The 27,509-nt window shown below is 32.8% G+C and overlaps 1 protein-coding gene across 10 annotated transcripts in view; it reads right to left on the bottom strand.

Annotated features, from left to right (window-relative positions):
- Positions 1 to 27,509, bottom strand: part of LOC105335602 (calcium/calmodulin-dependent protein kinase kinase 1) — a 56,993-nt gene that overhangs the window by 9,390 nt on the left and 20,094 nt on the right. For 8 of the 10 annotated variants that reach the window (XM_011439564.4, XM_011439568.4, XM_011439566.4 and 5 more), the window contains 7 exons: positions 10,023 to 10,644; positions 5,924 to 5,977; positions 4,952 to 5,003; positions 4,603 to 4,764; positions 2,841 to 2,862; positions 2,048 to 2,136; positions 317 to 390 (listed from right to left, as the gene is read on the bottom strand). In XM_011439564.4, coding sequence (XP_011437866.2) covers positions 317 to 390; positions 2,048 to 2,136; positions 2,841 to 2,862; positions 4,603 to 4,764; positions 4,952 to 5,003; positions 5,924 to 5,977; positions 10,023 to 10,644 — 1,075 coding nt within the window. Of the gene's footprint in view, positions 1 to 316; positions 391 to 2,047; positions 2,137 to 2,840; positions 2,863 to 4,602; positions 4,765 to 4,951; positions 5,004 to 5,923; positions 5,978 to 10,022; positions 10,645 to 12,742; positions 13,280 to 15,221; positions 15,770 to 27,509 lie in introns of those variants that run through there. The other 2 variants (XM_011439570.4, XM_011439571.4) reach the window with 2 other exon arrangements.

The following is a 27,509-nucleotide window of genomic DNA, read 5'->3' as shown; positions in this document are numbered from 1 at the left end:
GACTTTTACTAGCTAGTGCTTCATTCAGTTTCAATAGACACTCGATGCCTTACTTCCTAACAACTAACACATAGAGCTTTGTCACATATACAAATAATGGAGTTGTTGTCATGTTTGCCCTCAAATGAACTGTGTGTTGATGATCAAAAGGAGCACAGATCAATGACACAGAAAATATTACAAACACAATTATGATTTCTGATTCTTTCATAAGCAGAATGTTTGTGTGTGTGTGACAGTTGTGCTACAAGAAGGTGTATTTATCTGTGGGAACTGACATTAGCAGATGTTAACAGTTCAGTAAACTCCAACCTACCTTTAAATGACCATCGTCCCCCAAAAGTAGGTTAGATGGTTTGATGTCTCGATGAATGATTTTCTGATAGTGCACTGAAAATACAATCAATCTATAATAAATCATGTTATTTTATAGCTTATTTTCATAAGGGTTCGGAAAAAGTGGATATTTGGTAATGATACATGTATAAATTCATAAAAGTGTTCATACATCTTGAACTCCGTATGACCAAGACGAAATTTTGAGATATCTAAGGGCACAATTAAAATACTGAGGTCGAAATTCTGAAGGAATAAATTGTTGGAACTCTCAAACCACTTCTACTTGTCTTTGGTATTTGATATTTTGGTGACCAAGATACTGAAGTTTAATTAATTAAAAAACTATAGAGAAGGAAGATTATAAAAGACCATTTTGACTGCAAGAAAATATCTCAAAAATGTTAATGAATTTAATATGTCCATGTAATCAATATCTTATTATGAGTACTTTTGAGACTTTTTCTCATTATTCAAATTTTAATTTCAAATAAAAAGTAACATGAAACTACATACTCTATCCCTTTTGCCAAACATCTTTTATCCTATTTTTGTTCAATTCAGGTTCGAAAATTTATATCCATGGGAATTATACCATCAAGAACAATAAAACAGAACTGTTTATTGCATTTTGTTGATATTTTTCCTGACATTAATTCTCCAATTTTCCAACAGTAGCAATTTGGAATTGCAGCAACAACCCCCTAACTAGATTAGCTTCAACATAACAGAACAGTATTGATGCATTTAGGTAAAATGTAATTATATTGGCGGCTAGGGCCAGGATGTAAGACCTTGGAAAGGAAGCTCTGAAAATAGGTTGATTTAGGGACAAATAATTGAGTAGGCTACTGTGGGGTATTAAGGTACGAGGAAATAATGCTCCGATGAAAACGGAGAAATATCAGTGAAAGAAAAGGAAATTTGAAGAAAACTAATCTCCATCATCCTGTGATATTTGTGGTTGACTGCCTCTGTCTCCAAGACCTTGGTTACCGAGTACATTGTTCCAGAATGTGTCTCTTGGCACTATGAAGGCAGCTAAAAGGCGGTGATTTTTGTTGTTCATTCGCAAAAGTGTCAATATCTTTGATTTGATTACATTCATATTTGGCTGTTCAGTTAATGAAGTCATTTACATTGAGGAGTGCATAGCCTTTGCTGATAAATATCACATTACAACGGAAAATGGCATTGCAAACATGCGTCAAAGACAAAACAGAAGAATGCCTCAAATGCCAACATGTATCAAAAATGGTCTCCTTATTTACCTTTAAATTGGCCAATCAAACAACCACTGAAGGTCAGGGTTGCATTTTACAAAACAGTATAAGATAAAGACCAAATTTATAAGTACCCATGATTCATAACTGCATGTGAATTGTTTTGATCTTTAAAGCAGTAAAAATGATTAGATTGAGAAGAAAAATGGAACACATTTTGGGGGAATAAATTTTATCTATAAATGTTCTGCTTTGAGGGTCATTCAACAAGACTGAAAAATATCATGACTTTGTTGTTAGTTCTTCTGTGGAATGCCGCCAAAGCTAGACTACCAGTATTTTGCTTTGGTCTGTAGTTTACAAAATTCAAAATTTAATACCATATTGCATGACCATGATCGTGGGATGGTGGGGTAGGGATGGGGGAAGCCATCTTTTACAGATACATGTATGTTATGGGTAGATAGAAGTAAGAAGCTAATACTTACAATATTCAGATCCCAGAATGATGTCTCTAAGGTAGGACCAGGCTTGTTGTTCAGATAAGGGTTTGTCTGTAGGAACTTCCAGAACCTCACTGAAGGGTGATTATAAAAACTAATTATTACGTACCTCATCAACTACTAATACAGTAGTGTAATTAATTTCTATGCATTTTTGACAGTTTTATATCTTTTAATCAACAAAGAAATGTACACAAAACAAGCCAGGGTAAGCAAGGGTTTATCAGTTCTTCACATCATTTGTTACCAAACCATGCGACAAATTGTAGCCTAGTTATGTGATAAGTTGTATTCTGCAGGTCAATTCAAAAAAATTTATGTGTCCAAAATGAAGTAATTGATAGAGTAACAATTATTTCATGCCCTCTAGAGAGTCAGAACTATTGCCCCATAGTAGTGGAAAAGCCTCAGAAAAATGTTGTCCCCTGACTTGGGCCTCAAACAAATCTTCTAGCCATCTGTCCTCAGCAAGCCCTCTGGCTTGTGCCTCAGACAACACTTTACTGGGGCTTCTCCTTAGGGACAATTATATTCATGGTTTTCCATAAAGCCATGAAATATTTGTTTATTATTATTTATAACCTGTACACATTAAATAATTGTGTTTTTTAATCATAATATTATGTGAGATTTATTGACAATTAAGAATGGAAAGCAAGAAGAAAATTCAGAATTATCTAGTATACAAGATATACGGTAGGCATAGATGTTTGAAACTACAGAATTGAATAAATTTGGTTTTCATTTACATGATGAAAAAATGAAAAACACGACTCACCCCTTCTCCACAAGTTCAAAAGCTGAAATGTTAAAAACAGTGAAAAATTAAATATCATTTAACATATGCACTTTTAAAAAAAAACTATATTTATAATTATATTAATGTTTTATTATTGAACTGTATGTGCACCAGAGACATTGCAAAAATTTAATTTTATGCAATTAGCAGGAGAAATAGGGCTTGCATGCAGATCGAGTCGTAATTAGTGAGAATTAGAATTTAGCATGTTGTTTTTGTTCCTGAAATATCATGAAAATGACATAGATCTTCTATTTGTAGATTTTAATGACATCCTTTTCTAATTCAAGAAACCAGCACTGGCATCATATAGTACATCTGAACTACTGCATGTCAAGCCCCCCCTCCCCCACCCAAAAGAAAATAAATTAATGAATAAATGAAAGTTGGTTCCAAGAAAAACTTAATATTCATGTAGTAAATAAACCATTTTTTCAACACACTTATTAAAAAAATCATCAGGTTATTAATAAAGAGATAATGATTGAACGATTGCCACAATAAATGAATCTTTTTGATTTTTTTTAATGATTTTTGGTCAGAAAATTTTTCAACAACATTCATTTTTCTATAGAAATTATGCAAATAAATAATTAATGAAGCTACATACACCATAGAAAATAGATATTTTGGTAAACTTGTATGCTCATATTTTGGGGACATTGGAGCTAATCACCTTAAAAATAACCCCCTAAGGAGACATTGAATTGATTCAACACACCAGGTAATCAAAGCATCTGAATGAACCCTACAGAGGGATCAGAAATGTATTGTGTATATTTTGTTTTATATCGATCGGAAACACAGAAAATCGGTCACCTGCTGATAATCATCATCTTATTGTCTGTTTCAGTACGGAGTAATTATTTCAATGCAGTCAACAAAATAAAAGTCTGAGTGCATGGTAAAAAAAGGATTTTTTCTTTACTCCCCTTCACTTTGGATTGTTCAATTTCCTGTCTTTTGGTTTTTTTTAAATTTTTGGTTGAAAAACATCAATTTTTTTTAATGGCACAGTTTAAAGATAAAATTGCAATATCCTTCATTACTGCGAGGGAGAGAATAGCAATTTACTTTCTAAAAATCTATAGCCTGTAGCTGCTGTAGAGCTACTCCGCTGAATTAACCTGTATCGTTCATCCCTACAGGAAAAATGAATGCATTTAATTGAATTTTTTTGCTTTCCTCTACAAGACAGAACAATCTTGAGCGACTCCGTAATCATTTCCTGTCTCGGTGTTGATGACAATGTTTACAACGAAATCGTTCAATTTGGATTGTTTAAGGACACACAATTCGGAAAATCTTCTAATCCCTCAAAATCCTTTAGAACTTTAAGTCTAAAAATGTCAGCCAAAGCGAACAGTACTATCATTAATCAAATGAAGGAGGTATGGGACACCTCCATTTTGAAATAAACAATGAAGTTTGCCATAACATTATACATTTTTCTTTTCTTTTGATGTATAACATTAAACAGAACAATACATTAGGATTAAACTTTGGCTATAATTGATCTGCAAGTCATGAGTTTGAAACCCACAAGTCCTGTTACAAATTTTGACTTCACCAGAAGTTTTAAAATGCATTTCCAAATATGACCAAATTTTGTACATTTTTAAAAATATTGATAATATGCTTTCAAAATAATATACTTTCATATATAATGACATCCCAAGACGGCTAAAATTACTCTATTAAGCTAAGATATCCAAAAACTAACAAAGAAATTTCATATTACCCATGTACAAGTTGTCTTCATTTGGGTCGTCTAAGACTTCAACCAGTCGTACGACATTGGGGTGGTCGAGTTTCTTCAGAATGGCGATTTCTCTGTATACCCGGTCCATTGGAGCCAGGGGGCGAGCAACTGCCTTCCCATCCCTAGATGGAGGTGGCCGTCCTGTGAAGCAATTTGAGATCACCATTGTTATATTACTAAAAGTTTGATTGACTGAAATTTTTTATCCCATCAAGAATATTTCAGGTCACAAGAAAATACCAGTAGTTCAAAACTCTTAATCCAATAAAACACAGGAAAACTAGCTCAATTCACGATGTATACATGCAGATTAAAAACTTGTACTTACTAAAAAACCCTGCCTTTTTCTTTAACCGGGTTTTAGAAAGTATTTTCATTGCCTGTAAAACACAATAATGTAGTATGTAATGATATGAGAAACATAATTAAGCACCAAACATGTTACTTTTTTTTCAACAAAGAACTTCCAGTAAAGGAGCACAGTTTATTTGAAATCTTAGGAATGACATTTATTTGTCAAAGTAGATGAAGCTTCATTGTCATCCCCATGGCAACAAACCTTACCAGTGCAACTAATCCTTGGAGGCTATAGAAGCTATTAGTGTTATCAACAAGATTTATCATATCCATCTTAGAGCCAATCTATTATTTTTCTGCTTGCAAATTTTCCCTTCCAAACATTCAGGATTTTCTTTAATACGTTAGTGACATAACAAAAACACAAACAATGGAGCTATACAGCCTCCAGAGTATCAATGAAAGAAGGCAAGAGTTCTCGCATATCAATTATTCAAGTGATGCAGTGAAATGGGGTATCAATAATTCAAGATACTGTCTGGGTGAGAAAATCGGGCCTGGAGATCATATTTCTCATGACAAGAAGATTAAGGGGGCAATGAGCACTTCTAATGAGTCCATTGGAATGAACACTGGGAGGTCGGCTGCAGTCACCTCTTAATCATGCTAATCACATGGTAATCTGGATGATAACAAGGCATCAGGAAACGTAAACTTATGTAAATCAGGCCTGTCAGAAGAAATTACCCCATAATTATTCTGAGAAAAATTTCCACAATTCTTGTGTTTATAGTTTCTGTAATGAACAATGGTTGGTACAGAAAACAAATTAACAGCTCGAAATTTAACAGTGATTGTGAAGGGTTTGACTGAATAAAGCTACATTGTTTAAACAAAGGCTGAGAAAGGCTGAAATTAAATTCATTTTTGCAAAATTTGCAACAAGCCAAAAAAAAACCCTTGACATCTAGTATTATAAACAAAATGATTGCTTAATACTTACATAATGAACATCATCTTGCTCGTTGTATGCCAGTTTCACAATACCATATGAACCCTGTAGAAAAGAAAAGGGGAAAAATCAAATCAAAACATATATATTACATGTATATATACAAATAGTCTTCATTAAATTCAAATACTTGATGCTAATATAATGTAGTTCAACTGTAAATTAGTATAATATACATGTTCATCCATATATTCATGTTAATTAATACATGTATATGTTTAAAGTTGGTTAATTATTAATTCAAATACATTCTATAATTAAAATGATGAAAAATCTTGACCAACGATTACAAATCTATACCTTATACCATAACTTTGTGGATTGTTTCATTGCTAGCTAGAATATGACATCATTCATCATATTTGATAGCCAACTGTGAGGGTTTTAGGTCCCCTCTGATCCCCATTTCGAACTTTCAACTACTGTACAGTCAAACTTCATTATCTCGAACTAGATGGGACTGTTTAAAAACTTCGAGATATCCGAGTATTTGAGATATCAAGGGTAAAATGCTTAAAAAATAAGTGGTTGGAACTTACAAATCTCTTCGACATACACATTGTATTCGAGATATCAGTGTTTGAGATATCGAAGTTCAACTGTATACAAGGACTAAAAACCCTTGGGTAGGGAAGATGTTTATTTGTGTGGAAATGATTGAACTTAGCATATGATTTATGATATTACAGAGAGTCTTCAGTCAGTTTGGTACTTGATATCAAATCCTCATCACTGCCGGATATCCAGAAACAACTGTGGTATTATTACATGTATCATTTAAGTCTATGACATTTACTAACCATATCACACTAACATATCACATTGCTCTGTTAACATTTCTTTTAAATAATGACCATACAACACTAATATATAACATTGCTCGGTTAACATTACTATCATTATAACCATACAACACTAATATATCTAATATTCACATTGCTCTGTTATGCAAAATTTAGCTTCTAATTACTGGTAAGTTAGCTCATAAGCATAAAACCCAGGCAGTACTCCTGCATCAATTATCCAACTCTCCTAGGCAAAGTAATTATACTTCCATCATTTCTGACGACTAAGCAGAAATTCTTAGTCTTAAAACACTGCATGAATATCATTTACATATGAAACTCTATATTCTTATTTCCAGTTGTGTGCGGTATTCAGAGGAGATATATTATATAGCATTAACCACATGCTTAAATAGCATGCAATGAGAGTATTTAGCGTGACTCTTGTAACAATATTGCCCGTTACTTGGATGGTCAAGGGACACTCTCAAAGGAATCTGTTTACTTAGATCTACTATCCATTACAGTCCCTGGGTAATTCTATCTCTGACTATACCTCTTTATTGATAAAGAAAAACAATACCAAAAAAAAAAAAACACTCCCAAAGTTCCATTCTTGATAAGTATAATGTAAATCAATAATTTCTGTAGATAAGAGAATATAATCAAGAAAGTGGATGAGCAACATGCATGACAATGAGAGGGAATGGGTTTTTGATGAGCCATATTTCATTTCCGACTCAATTTCCTTCCTCCAAGAGTCCTTAACAAGTATTTATTTATCCATTTTGTAAGGCATAATGATTGAAAATTAACAGGAATTGCCCAAACTTCCCAGGTTGTATAATACATAAAGCAGCATTTAATATTTGTCTCAAGACTCAATATCATTCAAACTGTTAAGCCAAAATAAAATCATTGGTTGTTTGGAATTCCATCCCACCTCATTGAAATTAAGAAAAAAACGAGAACTTTTTTTTTATTGTTTTTTTTTTTCGTCTTTCAATGTTTACATAGTTACAAGTTCATTTAGATTTTCATTTTTTACTAATTTTTAAGTCGTTGAACTTTCAGTTTGAAAAATTAAAAAAAAAATCTCTCCCTCCCTCCTGGGTCTGGAAACCCCATGGCGGCAATTCCAAACAAACACTTTTCTATGGATGGCCTTAATATCATTATATTACGCATACCTAAAAGAGCGTCTGCTTTGGACAATGCATACTTAAAATTGGACAGGTGGTAATTAAGTAAAATTCTACAAAGAGTGCTTCACTGAAACACTAAAGGCAACTAGAGGCACATAGTGTACTGAAAATAGTGATGCAAATGCCGCTATTCTTAACATATTATATACTGGTAGCTATAGTGCTTAAATCTAGAATTCTGCATTTAAGATCAGTTCAGTTTTATTTTATAAGTCAACCACTAAAATGGTGCCAAGTTCATAGTTCAATCTCTATTCAGCAATGTGGTTTGCTACTTAATTTCATTTTCCACTCTCGAATATTTCAGGAGATTCAAACAATTACATGTAATTAATCTCCTTTCAGAAGATAGTTGTCTGAATTAATTTAAAAAATATTTAAAATAAGAAAGAAAATCTCGCAGGTTAATCATAAGAGGAAACCAAATTGTATGGGCACAATTAGTCTATAATTCAAGTGTTACAGTAGAATATTATACATCCTTCCAACACTATAATAATGGATTTATGGTTAATATTCGAGACCACAACCTTTAAACTTCCTTGGTTTTCTCATAACATATATTGAGGAAAATGTCATATCTTCATCAGTGTGTAGCCTACACACACTCCAGTCTCCTGTGTTATTGCAGTCTGTTGGGATTGCATGACAGCTAGCATCTGACTTTTTAAGATTGTTTTTGAATCAATGGCTAATATTTCATGTACACTGGGGTCACAAATATCAATTTCAAAATGGCATCAACAAGTAGGGTCCTATATGAATTATCTATTTTCAAAGATTAACAAATTCTAAATCAAAAACGGTTGTGAAGCATGTCGCCTATTCTTACGCCATACCTATAAATCTACTGTCAGTTGACATCGCACATCCACAGATTAACTGCCGTAAATTTAGAATACCGTAGTGGCGTAACACAAGCAGTTTCCAATATTATGATATATACATTGACAATCAAGATTTATTACATACATCATGTACTTAATGACAAATACAGGGTTTTTGCACATGCCATACATGAGTTTACTTTACAATTTCCTAGCTATCAGCCCCCATCTTTGCTAGCCAAGGGTTTTCGGTCCACTTTGCTCCCCATAGCAAAGTGGACCGAAAACCCTTGGCTAGCGAAGATGATCAGCCCCAAAAGGGCAAATACTCATTCTGCAGGGCTGATATGGATCCATATCACATCCCTTGCAAAACTCCTCTGATTTTACCCTCTCAGAATTAAGTTGTAACTTTGGTTATGATCTACATGTATAAGTCACTATACAATGTCCAACATAATAATTATATGTTATTTAATTACATCTTAATTGAATTGAGGCATAAATAATGTCCTCGGTATGTTATTACTTACCATAGTATGTAATAAGTATAATAGTACATATCCTTTTCCTTATTACATCCTGTATCAGCCCTCAACCAATATCAGCCCTCTAGCCTGCGGCCGTCTTGGTGATATTGGTGTATCAGGCTGCATATACAGGGTGTAATGTGGAAATGGTTAATCCATTTATTATTCTCCTTTTAACCGATGAAAATGTATGTTTATTTATCGACTGGGTTTTAATTAGATACTGTAAAAGCAGAAATATTTGTTGAGGATTTAATTTCGGTATTTCCGTTGGCAGTATATAATATATACTATATATCAACGAAATTAAATTAATGACAACTTTATAATTCAAGTATTAATGAATACAAAGAGATTACATTATGACAAAAATTCAATGCCAAAGAAATTTCATTTGGTTTAAAAACAGCGATAGTTTGACCCAACGAAAATATGTGCTTCTACAGTATGTAGTGATCTTTTAATTGTCTTTACATAGTGAAGATATTTGTTTTCTTTGCAACATATGTACCCTTACTAACCATTTATTACCTTATTAATTAGTACATGTATAATGGTTCTTAAGTTGCCAATATATCTCTAAAGTTCCCAAGTTAACAATGTACCATCTGCCATGCTCTCAGCAAAGAAATTCAAGGTTATCAGAATAATGTGCCAATCATACCGTTATACCTTAATTACATGATAATTTTCCTTAAAAGGATATCATTAACTTTGAAATATTAATGCTACAATGATGGTACCTTGCCAATTTCATTTTTCAGTTTGTATTGATTCAACTGCACATAGCCATCAGCACCATCCACCACAGAAAAGCTGTTGGTCTCCATCGTGGGTTGCCTCCGTAACCTTGGCGACCCTTGTGGCGATCGTCTACCACGTAGTTTGTTTACGCCTAGAGCTTCCTCGGACAAGCTGTAGGCGATCCTGGGTGCATTTCTTTGGTGAGGAAGGTGAATGGAATGTAGGGCAGAGCTACTCGCAGACTGCGATGTGTTTTTAGTGAGACAGTCCAAGTTAGTAGGCACATTGAGGTGGCCAGTGGCATCTACCACTGTTAGGCTGTGTCTTCTGCTATCCTCTTCCTGGTCCCTGAACACATTGTCTTCGTTGTCACTCACTGAACTATGTCCGGAATCATTTGTTATGTTGGAGCTTTTCCGTAATAAGGGATGCTTGGGTTTCGTTTGAACACTGACTCTTTCCAAAGATTTGGAGGATACACTTAAATTCTCCTTGTCCTTATCTTGATTCAGAAGGTCTGTGTGTCCGTTTGTTCCATTTGGTAACGTTGATTTGGAATCTTTGTGATCCTCAAGGTTATGTTCAATGAAATCCTCCTGATCCGAGTCAATGTGACATTTCCTGCAATGAAAGGAAGTTAATGCTTCAACTCATAAAAGCAGCTTCGAATCATCTATTATTATTGCATGTTTACAAAATATAATGCTATATGCAAGGTATAAAAAGGGAAATCTGCAATACTAAACTGCCAGGAGCAATTTTTTTTCAAAACGGTTCATTGGCATTTGAATTCAATCTAGATTTTTCCCCCTTAACACACTGATTGTGTTTAACTACAAACATGATAAACATTTAACACAAAGCATGGATAGAAACAATTGTTAAAAAAAGGGGATTCTTTTCAAATCGTCGCATTGATTACGTTAAAATTTAAATGAGCAGAATCAATAAAATACATTTACTGGTTCAAAGCGCAGGTTGTGATCAAGCACCTTGTATTTTACTGACATCTGGGTGCATGTAACATCGGTCTGACCCTCTTTGATCACGCCCACATTTTTTAGAGTCGTATTGTTTGTTTGCATGAACGGAAGATCTTTTTTTAAATGTCTATCTCTCATGTTATGAGTTTTAAATGGGCAATTAATATTTTGGTCTAGCTGTCTCTCAATTGTGTCAAAACAAATGGCCTAGTATCCAGGTAGAACCATTTTAACAAGAGCTTGGACTTTGGGTAGTCGTGTCAAACGCAATGTGACGTAGGCCTGTCTATTTCATTGCTAGCCATTCAGCCAAGGCTATCTGAAATCAACAAGATTTGTCTGGCTTTCAAGCGAAGAGTACTACGCAATGGGTGTATTTGCTTGAAACCAGCGTCATTTTAACTTGTTTTGACACAAGAAATAGATAGTTACATCCTACCGAAAGTCCAAGGCCTTGTTAAAATGGTTCTATATTTGCAACATGAAACACAATTTTATGTGCTCCACCCCCTCATTCAACACCTCTTACAAAAAAAATTCCATGAATTTAAACATTAGGCTGTCCAAAATTAATTCTACATTTAACGTAACCCGAGCACGTAGGTATAGGAGAAACTGGGTTTCAAACAATAATCAAACCCCTATTTTTATTATATTTTCTCAAGTTTGGTTATACTAAAATACTGTAATCTGTAGAAATTTCAATATGTTTAGAGCATATTGTGGACTATAAATCAATTACTCATGGGGATTATAAGGAAAGATAAATATAAAAGAGATACTCATTGTATTTATAATAATGTAAATGAGTAAGATTATTTCATTGAAAATTTTGTTTTAATTTTATCGCCCTCCCTCATAGGTTTGGTATTTTGAAGTGACGTTAAACGTTGAATTAATTTTCAGCAGCCTTATTGCATAATATTAGAGATTTGTTCTTCTTTAATCCGTGTTAATAACATCCACTCTCGACACTCTATTCATTTTTATATAATGATCATCAGGTACATAATGTATGTACACTTTACCTTGATAAAAAAAAAATATGCATTTCCTGAAAAACTACAGTCTTATTTCTTTTCCTTTTATCACAACATTTTGAGTGTTTATGTCCAATTATGCAATGACCCAAATGTGTAGGACATATCCTGTAATAACTTTAAAGCGTTGTTGTGTATATATACATTGATTCTTTCAAGGCAAAACTTATCAATGAGTACAAAGTATACATTTTTTTGTGTATTATGCGAAATGGGTTACGTATAAGCTTAATACATCCAAACTTTACTTTTCTAAAAACTATTGATGCAAATTTTTAAAACAAACAAAAAAGCATTACCTTATTGATCAAGTTATTTATCTTAGTTATAATTCATCATTGATTAAAAGAGAATGCGGTAAGAGTGGCACGCTCAGGTACTAAGCTGAATTCAATCCAAGTCTGAGAATAATACCCATAGAAAGGGAAAGGTGACTGCATGAGAGAGAGAGAGAGAGAGAGAGAGAGAGAGAGAGAGAGGGGGGGGGGGGCATGAGGGTGTAACCTCAGTTCCAAAAATCCAAAACATTCATAACATGCCAGTAGCCTCAACCATATAATAATTTTGGTTCAACACATCTCTCTTAATAATAAACTTAATGAATATCATTTTTTTTCTCAATGTCTCATCCCTGCATGTACATGTATGAATGAACAGCTAGTAGAACAATCTCACAAACTAGAAAATTTAACTTACCGGAAAGAGCCCTCAAGTTTGTGAACTTGAATGGTGGCCATGATTGTAAAACAACTTGTGAAATTAGGCAAACTTTTAATTCATTCACAATATATTGTCAGAGCAGAGAAGAGCAGTCTGACCATCGTCTGCTGAAAACTTAATCCAAACAAAATCTTAGTCAGATAGGTAACAGACTGGTCAAGTTAAAACTCCTGTAAACTGTGTCATCATTTGAGGTTTAAAAAAACAATTCACACATTTAAAAAAAAAAAAAAGCACTCTATCGTCTTCATTTAAATGCACTGTCCCTTTAAATGGCATGTAAAATACTTCACGGTCTGTATATATAATAAAATCGCTGTCACTGTGAGATCAACTGTAAAATACTATCAACTCCCGTCACGAAGATTTACTCAAGCATGAAACTACTGCTCCATAATTCCTAATGTCCCACTTTAACTACTATATAAGCCACCTACGACGGTAGTATTAAATGCAGGAACTGCATTATTTGAGCTAATTGTGTATGGATCATCATGAGCATGTTCCCTGTCAATATGACTTATATTTGTTATCAAGAATCAGTGGATAAACCACTTAAAAAACACCGGATTTTGGCTGAATTAAACTACCCTTTACTACAGAAAACAAGGAAGCGGATTTTGGGCTCATTTTCTTAAGTAAAGTAAGATGTTCTACAACATCTTTTAGTAATGCTTGTATTCATTATGTAACTGTTTCATAAACACAAAATAAAAAGCGTACCCAATTTATCAGGAAAAGGCAGGAAATGAGCGGGAATGTGATTTATAAAGAGGGACCCGGGTCGTTAATATTTAATAAAACCTAAAAGCCTTTTAAATGAAACAATTAAAAGGGCATGAAACAGACATCAGGTCTGTGAATCCTGCACACGACTTCAGTCACTATATGGTGTCAACTCCCAATGGTTTGTATTAAAACATTAGACAAGGTGAGAAGTCCTTTTACGAGGGCTGCACACCAAGTGTGACTTCAGTAAACAAGCATCATCACAATGCACTTTGTTGACTTGACGAAGGGAGTGAGAGCTAGATGACTAAAACATTGTAAATATTTGTGTCTATCCATCCCTGATGTTAAGATACATTTGAAAGATTAAAAAAAAGTTGTGCTATACTTTAAAAGTATTAAAACTGTTTAACAATGATACGGTAATACAGTAAATCACGGTTATAGCAAACACACTCATAATGAATTGAAGCTTACATCGCAGTGATTTTCATTTCCCGTGTATTTTGTGTTGTATACTTGATGGATATAACGAATTACGCTTATAACGAAGCAAAATCACCCGTCCCTGTCACTTAGTTATAAGCGTGTTTTAATGTAAATACATGTATTATTGGTACAAGTATTAGTTAAATTATACAACATCTGGCCCTTATAGCTAGAACTGAAAAATATTTTGTTGCTATTGAAAATTGGACTATTGTATTCAGTCACTTGAGAAATCAATGTGAGTATAGCAAGTTCAACAAAGTAATTTAGATTAGTAAAAAATGTATACTGTCAAAGATGAAATCACTTGATTATTGAAACCTCATGGTTACCTTTATACCCGACATTAACAAAAATAGGGTTGGGGCATTAAACTTCAACAAATAACAGTATTAATTTGAGCATGATTTTTCCCAATGCATATAACTATCAACATCTATATTCAGAATATAATGTTGACATTTCCCATGAATCCAAAATAATTTACTGTTGCACGTTTCTCGTCAATCAGTGAATTTGTCAAAAGAACATTCACGAATACACCAAGAGCCAGCGTTCCAAGTCGACATTGATACATGCCTAATTAAACTGAATTTATCTTGCCCACAGTGCATCTTTCTTCATTATAACCCTGACCCGAGAATCGCATCTGCTTCAGAATGAGAATTCAATGAGGAATATAAGCATTAAATGATCACTTTCATAATGCTCCCCCCCCCCAAAAAAAAATTACCCCTCATTAGAAAAAAAAAGAAGAAAAACTTTAAATTGATTTCAGTTATGATTCATTCTAAAAGATAATGAACAAATTATCTATTTTAAATATTTCTTTTTCCATTTTTTTTCTAAGATACTGATCTTTTAAATTGTAAATTTTTTAGCACTAAATTTTCTTCAATATCGTACGTGACTCAACAGTTGAACTAATTTCAGACGTGATTTAAATCATATAATGTGTACCATCATTATTGAATTAACAACTACACGGCAATAGATAATGATTGTAATAACTTGTACAGGTTTTCCAACACGTATCTTATATTTTGATGGTTGTAACAATTTTTGTAACTCTTCTAAATCAAATAATATTTTTATTCCTATCTATTTCTATATTCTAACTTATCTAAGAAAGTTTAACTTTATCCAAAAGATAAGAAATTTTTCAATGAACTTATTTAAAAAAAATTTAAATACACTCTACTACAATAAATAATTAATTCAATTGACTTAAATTTACCTTGTTCTGAATTTTCCTTGCCGAAATTCCAACATTTTCAGCCTTTGTTGAATGGAAGAATTGAGAAGCATTTTGCTTGGATTATGTTGACTTCAACAAAACTTATGAAATAACAGAGTATTAAGGGATTTTTTCTTGATAGTAGAGCAAAATTTCAAACAAAATCCATCAATTGAAAACTGAAGTCAAGTTTTCCAGTCAGAAAATTACACTTCTCCGAACAATGGATGTGTGCAACACTGTTCTTGCACATAGAATTGTTTCTCATTTATCAAGAGTCCCCAAATCACCTCTGATCAAGAGACGAAGTCACGCTGCCTCTTCTTCAAAACTGCATCTGGTGGCACTTGGATTAATTTTCCCAAGAAAAGGCAATTTTGAAATGTCATCGGATCAATAAATCAGGAAACATTAACTGCTATACGACACCAATATAAAGCTGCCGTTCAAAAAAAAAAAATTCCGTTTATCAATTTTGAAATATACATGATGCGTTAATACTTCTGCTCAGTCTGTCAGTTTGAGTCAGAGCGTAGTGTTGAGAGCATCGATACTTTCTGTGTGACTGTAATGTTTGCATAAAGAGTCTAGGCAACTACAGGCAGTAATATATAGACACAAAGAAAAATCAAAACCGATCTCGACAATAATTAACATGGACCAATCAGAGACATCAAAAAGATCAAGCAAAGATAATGTCACCCCACAGTACAATGAAGCATCAAAATCAGATCAGGTCATTAGTTGATTGATTAACAACAGTTTACCTGAGTAATGAAAAAATCTAAGAGGTTTGAGAGTGACCCCCTTTTTTAGAGTCTTCAATTTGGGGGATATTTATTATATTTCTGTTACCCGTTGATAAATAGGCAATCATGCGGCTTTTAACTATATTTTACCCCCACATCTCTCTGAAGTGCTTCAGCTCTTAAGCTGTATCTTTTTGAAATTATTAAAATGATTCCCCGAGTGTTGATTTCTAGAGTTTTATTTGTTGTGTAAACCAGACTCGGGATGATATTGGCTGGCAGCGAGCAAAATCCAGTGATTAGAAAATGGCAATCTAGTGATTCAATCGACAATTTACAGGGAATTTGATTGGGGAAAAAAATTCAGCTTGCAATACCCAGATTTCATATTTGCCTGGAAGTCATGAATCATTTATTATATAATATTAACAAGTTTTTTTTCAAGTCAAATTAATTTGCCATTGAAGTATATCAGTGATTACAGATAAACCTTAAGTTTGTAACCTGCACATCAAGACAGCTACTAGCTACTATAGTTACTATAGCTACTACAGCTACTTTAGCTACCAGCACATTTCAAACCTGTCTGGGGATTTCTTAGAAAGCCAATGATATTGATCAATTACCAGTAATAACGACATATATCATATGACAGAAAAAACAGCAACTTTTAATGCAGCCAATGTACCGGTATTATTGTATTGAAACATTAAATGATCTAACATCAAAAAAAATAAAATGAAGGCAGAAATCTATCTGATTATCAAATTGTTTATAATCAATATGAATCCACAATTTTTTCACATTAACATTATGAAACCTTGAAAGGAATAATTAAATAGAATAGACACTCATAAAATCAACAGAAACTAAATACACTAAATAAGGCCCTGCTTTGTAAAGGATCCACATAATAGAATGAAAAACATTTTGGATGAGTTTGTTTTGAACTTATACGTCTGATTAAGAAATTTATATAGAGATGTAAGGAATACCTGGGTCTGGGTGGACAAGGAAGTTACACAGAAGTCATCTATTTATTTGACCTTGACATAGAAACTTGATCACTGCAAACTCTTTACTTACAAACAGTCTTGTGCAAAAGACTGAGCAAGATTGACCAATGAGCATATGAAGAAGAGAAAATATTGACCTGACAAGAATATTTTGATTTTTCAAAGCATCATTATCGAGTTTAACAGATATATAAACACTGCATACAGTGTGATCAGCATCACAATATTGATGGCATTATCAACTCAGCCTACGAGCATGATCGAGATTTTGGCTGCCAATATATGGTGATTCAATCGTCTCTCATTAGTCATTAATGAAAATCGGAGTGATGCGTCTCTTTGATAGTCTTAACCCAAAGGTTCTCCATGTCTTTTATTGCCATCGATCATCCACATCTATGATATCCTTTTTTCTCTTTGTTGGAAGAGTGATGTTGATAGATATCATCAATGATGGATTTATTCTGAGTTATTCCCCTTTAATAAAAAGTGGCTTCAAACATTGTGATGCATCTAGTTGTAAACTTCTTCACACAGAAAATTTAGCTTTCAGGCATTGCATATTGTTTCATTTGATAGAATGATCAAATATGGTTCAATATTGATTTCAAGGATTATACAAAAAAGGGGAGGAAAAATCAAGCATGCACACATTTATTGCATTGTCAAAACATTGACAAATTATAATATTATTGAATATTCACTTATTAATAAATTAAATCTTCAATATCCTTTAAGAAAAGCTTATTGTGTTATATTCCCATATTGTCAAGACAGTAAGTTTTTCTTTCAAGTAACCGATCCCATTAAGGTGGTATGCCAGGACAGCCTGTCAATAATAATGTGGATAAAAGTATACTTATTCCCATGTATATAATCAAAATACTTTCATCGTTTAAGAATTTTCAAATTTAACAATATTTGACCCAAATATAAGTCTTGAAAGTTTTTGGAAAGGTTAAAAATATCGGACACGGGTATAAAAACCCCAACAGAATTCAAACTTACAGATTTGCAGTATAATGCCCTAACCCAAAGCATTACGCTCTGAGGTAATTTAACACATTTAATTGGTAAAGAAAAAATATTTAACATTATTCATGAACCCGATTTTATTGTTTATTTCAATACACTATATGGAGGTGTCCTATACCACTTTAAAACATGATGGTAAAATTGGATTTTTTAAATCAAACATCTACTAAAAGGCCTTTACATATAACAACCATTGATACCACTAAAAAATTAAAAAATTATTTCCCCTCCCCCAAATCAATATACGATGGTATATAAGATAAGCTGTTTAATTATCTAGTCATGAATACTAAACACAACATCCGCTATGAACTTTCATTTAACTCTCCTTTAACTCTCGTTTAATTCCCTCTCACAGAGTTATTGTTTTGTACACATGCAATATCACCCACGCTGTCTGACCTTCAGTTAGTGATAGTCACAGTCTGATCAAAGTGGAAGTACAGAAACATGTCAGAAGACACAACAAAACTCCTTGATTAAATTCATTGGCTGCAGGTATACCGACTCATTTCAATCAGTATCCAGGATCCAGGTATAAACAGCTGCTGGCTACAAGGGAAGATCACTACAAATTGAGTTATCTGTCCATTTTAGTACCCTGAGACAGCTGCTATTTCTTGATATAAATTATGAGTTCAACCCCATGTACGTACCCTGAGTATTGGTACTATAGTTACCATATTACTTAAACTTCAAGTGCCAAGTATATTAGCTCGGCAGTTGTAAAATTGTCAATGAGTTCACTCTGAATTCATTGACTCATATTTGAGAAGAAGTCATGTACATGTTTACTGCAAATTCACTGTTCTAATGAATATAAAAACAATACAGAGGGTTCCGCTTAATCTGATAGTCAATTTGTCAGAGAAAAATTATCAGATTAACTGATAATTATATTAACCGGTTTAGCGTTTTTATTCTAAGAATCTGAGTCAGACTATTGAAAATCAAAGTTCCAAGGGAAGCTTAAGTAACGTTGGCTTTTCACTTTAAAAATGAGCGATTGTTTGCAATTGCCATGCATTTGTGATACAGCAAAAAAAAATTCTCATCTGCACCAACATTATGGGTGGGAACTAGAACTAGCTTTCATATATGGTAATTGAAGTAACAAACATTTTATGTAGTGAACTCAGGCTGCACAGAAATACCGTGAATTATTAGCTACGGCTATCTTTTTAATTGCTCTTTTTTACTCTCACTATTATAAGTGAGTACCTGCGGTAGTAATGAGAATAATGTTTCACTGGGTAAATTTCTCTCCGTCTCTGATTCACTGCCATAATGAATATTTTACAGTAATATTCATTACTGAAAGTGTCTGTTTCGTTTTAATTAGATTATCTCCTAGTCAGACTAGTTCATTCCGCATTCAGCAACACAAATAAAATGCAATTTGTACACATAATTTTTTAGCCCATCAACTTTCTTGGGAAGTGAAACAGCTAGTGAACATCTTTTAATTTTACTTGATTACACATCCTGGTTTCAATGTACTTTTCATAATACATCAAAGATGTGTTCATTATAAACCAGTCAATACTTCCTGCTCCTCCATTCTATCAGGCAGGCAGGCAATTTTAATCAAGAAAAAAAAAAATCAGATATAAAGAAAAAATAATCCAGGGCAATGGAAAATAACAAAGTGAAAGAGGAGCTTGTTATCACTGATTGGCAACACAATTTCTCCTTGGAAATGACAACTCTCAGCAGAGTCGTTAGCAACATGTTGCCACAGGGAGAGAACAATCTCAGTTTAGAGAACATATTCTTGATGATGATGCCCTTAGTACAATGAACATTTTTTGATCCAACAACATTGCAAAAAAAACCATTTTCCCGACCAAATTGGAGTACAAATTGTATACTATATATACGGGCTTATAATTTTCACCCGGTGTAATTTTCTCCCTTCTACAATTGCAAAAGTATCGCCTAGTGTTCAATTCGCGCAGACACAGTTGTGTTTAAAAAGACATAATATGAGACATTGCAGGAATTGGCCCAGCGACTTCAGTTGGCCTGCTGACAATGAGGGCAAAAGGGGTGAAAATAAATATACAGTAGTTGTTCCAATTTCTTTGCATCATTTACAACAAAATCTAGGGGTTTTAAATTACTATCTGCAACTTTTGAAGGTACATGTATATACTGAAAACATGCTCATGAGCTAGTGTGGACTTCACAGGACTGGCAGACATCAGAAGCAAAAGGTGCTAAAATATATTGACTGCCATCATATATCCATATACAAGTAAATTTTAATCATTTTAAGAATCATTATATAAATAATAATTTTTATTGGAATTCTTTATTACAAGGAGATACAAAAAAGATGCTAGAGGAACGTGTCATCTGACCTTAAAGAAGAAGTCACTTTTAGCATAGTTATAGTTGATACAATGAAAATGGAAAGAATCCAAACATTAGAAACAATGAAATATAATACCAACAAAACAGTTATAAGAGATCATATTTTAATTAGCAAAAATTTTATACCCATGAAAATTACTGCTTCTACAGACTAGTATTACAACAGAGTTATTCATTGTCCAACCAAACCTGTAAAATCTACATGCAACAAGTACATGTATTAATTACTTTATAATAAATTTGTTTAATTGCCATCTATTTTAAACATTTGATAGGGAAATTATTTAGTCTTCCAAAAGGGTCAATAATAAGAACTCTGCATGTTCTCAAGAAACCTAATATTCAGCGATTTTCAAAAGACAATACATGCAATCCCAAACACAAATGCCTCTTCCCAAAATACTTTTCTGAATCAGTTCATAGCTTCGCTGTACTCACAACCTATCTCGTCTGTCATAATTTTTAATTAATCCAAAGACTTTAATTCAATCTCCGAACCACATCCATATTTAAAAAATATGACCAAAAAAAAGCAATGGACGAACTTACCAAAGTAATGATCAAGTCACCAATCAGATAAGACCATGATCTAGCTCTCTGTGAAATTATTTAAACTTTCAACACAAATATCATCTCCTCACTGCAATGTCTGCTGAACTATAACTTCACTGGTTTGAGCTAGCTACCCTGCAGTATCTGTAACATCTGCAACAAAAAAGCAATCATCCCCCCAAAAAAAACAACGAGAATAGTCATGGAAAACCCTTTCATGACTTGATCCAATAACAATGAAGTTTCCCTAGAAGGTGCCATTATTAGCAGCTCCCAAGTGAAAAACGCTGAACCATGGCCCTCACAATGCACAAGATAATGTAATTACTTAATGTGCAAAATATGTGTTGGTAGAAAAATTGGTTATAATTCTATGGCAAAATGACTGCATGGCATTGAATGGACTACACACCTAATAGAGCAGCCATATAATTCCAGTGAATTGGTTATTTTGTTTGTAAATTATTGATGAGGCAAATATGAAATTAGCTCCAATAGAGAGGAGAACATTTCGTTGTATGCAAAATCATTTTTTTTGTTCAGGAAATTTTAACATGCTACATATGTTAATTTTGAAAATCTAACTTTCAACTCTTTTTTAAAATTTTTAAGTATGATAAATCCTGTTTCAAGTTCAATTTTGTTCAAAATGAAACTTTAACCATCTTTAGATATGTATTAATTAAATAATTATCAAAAAATTAAAAAACATTTAGATATTGATATTTTTTTATACATATATAACAGTCCCTGACTTCACTGTTTACAATTTCAGTATACAAAAACTTTTATTGCTTCTGGGTTATTATCATATTTAGTCTTTAAATATCAATTTAAGCTTTAATACACACAGTTCCAACAATATTATGTGCTTTTGTGCAAATTGAGCTATATTATACATGTACTACAAAGTATCAACTGTTGAAATGCTTGCTGACAAACTGTACATGAGTTATTAATACATGTAGTAACACTTACTAATATACTAACACAATATCTGGCATAGCGTTTCCTCTCAAGTAACTGAGGGAGAGATAACTCTAATTTACTTCCAACATAAAGCAGCAGCTAAACTATTTCAACTTTGCTTCAAATCAGTGATGTGGAAAAAAAAATTATTGCTCTGAATTCTCTGATTGGTATGATAAATTGATTGCTTTCTAAAAAACGGCGAGTTCTAATAGAAGATAATAATAGAAAAACGTTAAAATCTGAAAGTGAAAATAAGTAAAATTTGCATGACTAAAAAGAAGTTTATAATATAGCCAAAAAAAAAATTTTCTTTAAAAATATGAGGCACGGATCTGATGGAATCTAATTTCTTGACCATTGTCAGCCTCCTTAACATTATGTTGGTGTGCGAGGTTTGACAATGTCAGCTTACTTGACCAGAATAATTCAATCAAGATTGAATTGGGAGGAGTGAACCTCTAGCGCTATAATTACAGAACAATTAAATGATGGCTTCAGTGCAGCTGTTTAACTAGACAGACTCATCCAGCCTGACCAATCATCTGAAGTCTCGACTGAGTAAATTTTACGAAAAATAAATGTAACTGATTCAACAGCAAATAGATCATATTTCAATCTTCTGCCAAAAAAAAATCCAATAAATCTTTGTTTTGAAGTCTCAACTGAGTAAATTTTACAAAAAAATGTAACTAATTTAACACCAAATACATTATTTCAGTCTTATATAAGCCAAAAAAAAGAATACCCTGCAGTTATAAAAAATAACAATAATTCTTTGTTTTTTAAGCCAAAAAAAATAAAAATGATGAAACAGGCAGCCACTTCAATGCAAGATTTGACAACGTTAATAATATGTTTTACGGTGCGACCGTTGGGGCGAGCACAGCATGTGATCAAACAATGAATTAAAATAAATCAATAAAAATAAAATTAACAACGTAAAATTTGAATGCAAAAAAATAAAACATACCTATTTTTCAGTAAATTTTCATTATTCATAGTTTATAAGATTTGTTATGATTTATTTATTTATAAGTAAAACAGTAGTTTAGTCTCAGATACAATGTTGTTGAATAATAAAGATTTTAATATATAAATATTCATTGCACTGTATCTCCTCTTTTAAAGTGATTGTAACGTCAGTTCATCCCCCTTTTTTGCAGTAGACATTTTTTCTTAAACCTACATATAAAACTTGACTCATAATGTTAAAAAATAATATTTCATTTTTTTTTTCAATTTACACATAGAAAATCGACTTATCATGGATTTGCCCCTCCACTTTTTAAAAAAAAAAAATTAATGTTTAATTTTTTTTTAAATTTACGCTTAGAAATATTTGCTTTTATTACCTAATCAAAGGGATTTTGTTGTTTTATTACATATTCAATATTTGCGTCTATTTTGAACTGCCTGTCAATAGACTGCGATCTATTGGACCGGCAACATATTTCAGAACGCGGGTATGTTAATGTTACATCCTTTCGATAGTTCTCATGGAATGTATATTTCTTTACATAGACGCTGTTTTTAGTACTTGGTGAAACCAAATTCAATGTTATCAAAATGGAGTATCAAATAATCAACAGTTTTAAAGCCTCATATAAGGTAAAAGACTACATGTATTTAAAATCGTATGGGTTGAAGACTCCCTTTTCTTTGTGTAAACTAATATTAAATTGAGATGTTGTAATGCATGCAACAGGTTTTGTGCATGTAGAAGATGAAAAAAAAATCTTAGTATATTGCATAATGGCAGGAAAACCATCTGCAATATGCAAATAGTAAACCCCAAAAACTAAAAAAGGAATTAGGTAATAAAACAATTATTTAACGCTTGAACAGTCAATAGACCAGAATTTTTTCCCTTGGTGCAGGGAACAGCTCAGTATGATCTATTGCCCTCGGCCGTTGGCCTCGGACATACTCAGAGCTGTTCCCTGCACCTGGGGAAAAATATTCTGGTCTATTGACTGCTAAAGCATTAAGTAATTGTATAATCATATTAAAAGAACAAAGAACATGGTGCCCCCCCCCCCCCAACTGCTTAAGAGCTGAAGGATTAGAATTTTCATGATTTTTTTTCTTTCTTGGATGAGGCTGCCATCTACCAACCCACCCCCTTTTAAAAAAAGGCGATGCAACGTGTACGTTCTACGAAATTACCATAATTAAAGTGAATATAAAATAAATGTGAGCATTCATCCAAATGAGTGCAATTTACAACTGTTTGCTGTATCCGAAGAAATGTCCTTATTCTTCAGCTGTTCTTTAGCTTAGCCTTTGCAAGATTTTGAGAGGATTTTGGTCATTTCAGCAGATTTACAATAACTTCAATTAGAGTATAAAATTTCCCCTTATCAGTGCTTATTGTGACGTCAAAGCTGACGTAGGTTAAGTGTCGCCTGACTCTTTAAAACTCCCCTGAGAAATAAAAGTACGCGAAGTATACTTTTTTATTTACTTAAAAAAGCATGATGTTCTTAAAATTACACATCTTATATGCTTCTCAAAAGTTTTACTTTGATTCTCGCGAGAACGTGAGGTTGGAAACCATTGGTACTATGAATTGTGGGTCAAAATTTACTGACGCCGAAAAAATCTATTGGAACAATGTGTAAACCTTTGTGACATCACTCGATTATTTTTGATTGAGAGTGTACTGAAGTGAACTTTAGAGGTAAGCACTGACTGTATGTCGTGTACATCGTTATTTTTATTATATTGTCTTGCTGATTCTCGTGAGAGTGTGAAGTGATAAAAATTGCCATGATTACAGAGAACTACTGGGACGATTAAAACAATGCATTACTGGTCCAATTTACTGACGCCAAAAAAATCCGTTGAATGAATGTGCAACTAGTCCGAATTTTCTATTCACACACACCTTGCCGGTAGAGCTCGCTTCGCTCCGGCGCTGTGCGCCGGCGAGCTGTGCTCGCTATTAAGCCAACTTTTGTGTGTCTTTTATCTTAAAATTGAGAGTTTAAAAAAATCCCCCTTTCCACCATGGCAATAAATTTAATCGGTGAGGCAATATTAACTGATCTGATTTGGTTGCAACATTCTCGAGAAACTCCTGGGAATGTACACAAACAATAACCTTTTATTGGCCCTTAAGTACTGAAAGAATAAAATTAAGATGAAATGGGTCAGTTTTTTAACTGATAATTTACTGCAGTACAGCTAGTACTTCAATCAATGAAGATGATCTAGAATTGAACACTGTTCAATGATGTGAATTCGGTATGCATGCAGTTGTGAAACTGATTTTTTTTAGTATGGTAAACAATAGACTTAATGTTATTTGATTACTGAATTGACATTTTAATTAAAAGTCACAGTGATGCAGCTTTTAAATTATTCCAATTTTTTGTTCAAGATCCTAACAATTTAAATTTTTTATCCTTATAATTATGCAACTTTTCTAATATTCAAAACCCATTAAATTCCCAATGTAATTTTTTGTTCTTGCATTGCGTTAAAAAAATTTGCAACAAGAAAAAATGAACTTCTATATATAAACAATTGGTGTAAAAGTAATCATTTTTACTACTCAAAGCAGACAAAAATATACAAGTAATTACATATTGTACCAGAATATATGATTCACTGGTGTGAATATTCAAGGGAATAAGCCTTTAACGCAATATGAGCTGCAATTTTCATGCTGAATTTTTTTTTCACTAAAATGGCATTTTCTACTAAAATGACAAAAATATCATGGTTTATTAATTTCTGTTAGCCTTATTTTTGTTGGAAAAGCTGTTAAGAAGCCTTAATTTAAGCAAACTTGATTTATTGTCGTCCTGTACAAAAATTGAACTGCGCTATATATTCCTTAGAAGAGAAATCTTTCTTCTGACAAAAATAAATGATTTTTAAAAATCTTATTTATCATAAAAGTTTAAGTTACATGCAAACTTAGCATACTAGCAGGGTTTTGGGCAAAATAAAATTCTAAGAAATAGAGCTCATATTGCTTTAAATAAATTATCATGCCTATAGGTTGTTGCTAAATTAAGAATTGGATAACAGTTCTTTTTAGTGATATCGAGGTTTATATAACTGCACGCAGGCATTTATATAAATCAAAGTACTGAAATACTGACGGGTGTTGATTTTAATATCGATTTTTAATCATTTTTAAATCAATGATATGTTACTTTGCTTGGCAAGTAGTTTATAATCTGTCTTTGAATTACCCATATTTTTATAATATGAATTCTCGGACTTTTCCGACAAGAATTTTGAGAAAAACCCCTTATGAATTGTGTTGTGTAATGATTAAAGATAGAACTGATTCCATCAAACTATGTATAAGTACCGGGTAATCGAAATATTCAAAAAATTGTATGGATATAAGCAATAATTAACTCTAGTCTCGTTCAACCAGATGCTCAGCTGTCTCCGTTAATCTCCAACAAGCAAGAGAATGTGTACAAAAGGTCACGTGATAGCTTGATGGTGCAACCTCTAAATATAGAAAGACTCTCTGCTTGTCGGAGATTTACGAAGACAGCCGATGGTTGAACGAGACTTTATTGAACTCTGGTGTATGAATACATACGACTGCAAAAAATATCTAAATTGTTCGTACTATTTAACATCTGACTATTTTCAAGGTATTCGAAAATAAGTCTCTGAAAAACCAATGCTTCAAGATACATTACATCGAATTTATCGATTATTTTCAAGAACTAAATCTTATCAGTGGTGATGATTTGTGCTTAGGTCCAAACACTGTTTCACTTTCGGTTGGCCAGAGTAACTGCATAAGAGAGTTGATTAAAATAAACTCCCAAAAATCAGCTAGCATTCTGCCTTTATTGGCAGACATGGAGTTCAAATAAATTGCAAAGTTACTTTACATACACAAGGGTGAAAAATCACTATTAATTAAAATGTTGATTAGCTTAACAACCTTGAAAGGGTCCTAATCTAGCAATACATAGGATAACAAAAAATCCACTATAACTATATAGTAATATAAACATTATACAAAAAGCTCACATTTTTCTTGTTTTGGAGATCTTGGTTTCATCAAATCAGATAATGCCACAATTATATCTGATGCACCATGTAACATAACATATTACTTGTACATCGTACCACGAAAAAAGAAAGTCCCAGTATCTTGACACAATATATCTATTTGCATGCTGACTTCTGGAAAACCTTCGACTGATAAACCCATCCTATTTACTACCGTAAAGTACAAACTGATATTAGTTTGAGCATGATAAAGCATTTAATCTAAAAGTGATATTATTCACAGTGATAATTTTTTATCAGAAAAAAGGAGTATGTCAAGGTGATCACTTAGTCCCAGTTCTTCTTTCAATAATTATTCATGACTAAGCTTTTATTTCATGATTCTATGATAAAACAGTTAAAGACTTAATCTGTATGTTCAAAGAAGGTCTACATGAAGATAATAATAATAAAGTCATCCTTCATGGCAAAACTCATTGGTGCAATATATATAAATATAAACACTGTAAAAGTCACTTCAATATCATGATTTCAGATGATCTTATAGCCTCGCCATATACATGTACATGCAAGAGATCCAACTCCAACTTTAA

This window comes from Magallana gigas, chromosome 3 (assembly GCF_963853765.1).
Source record: "Magallana gigas chromosome 3, xbMagGiga1.1, whole genome shotgun sequence".
In the NCBI taxonomy this organism is placed as follows: Eukaryota; Metazoa; Mollusca; class Bivalvia; order Ostreida; family Ostreidae; genus Magallana; species Magallana gigas.
Note: the sequence above shows the minus strand (reverse complement) of the source record. Positions and strands in the feature narration are given on the sequence as shown.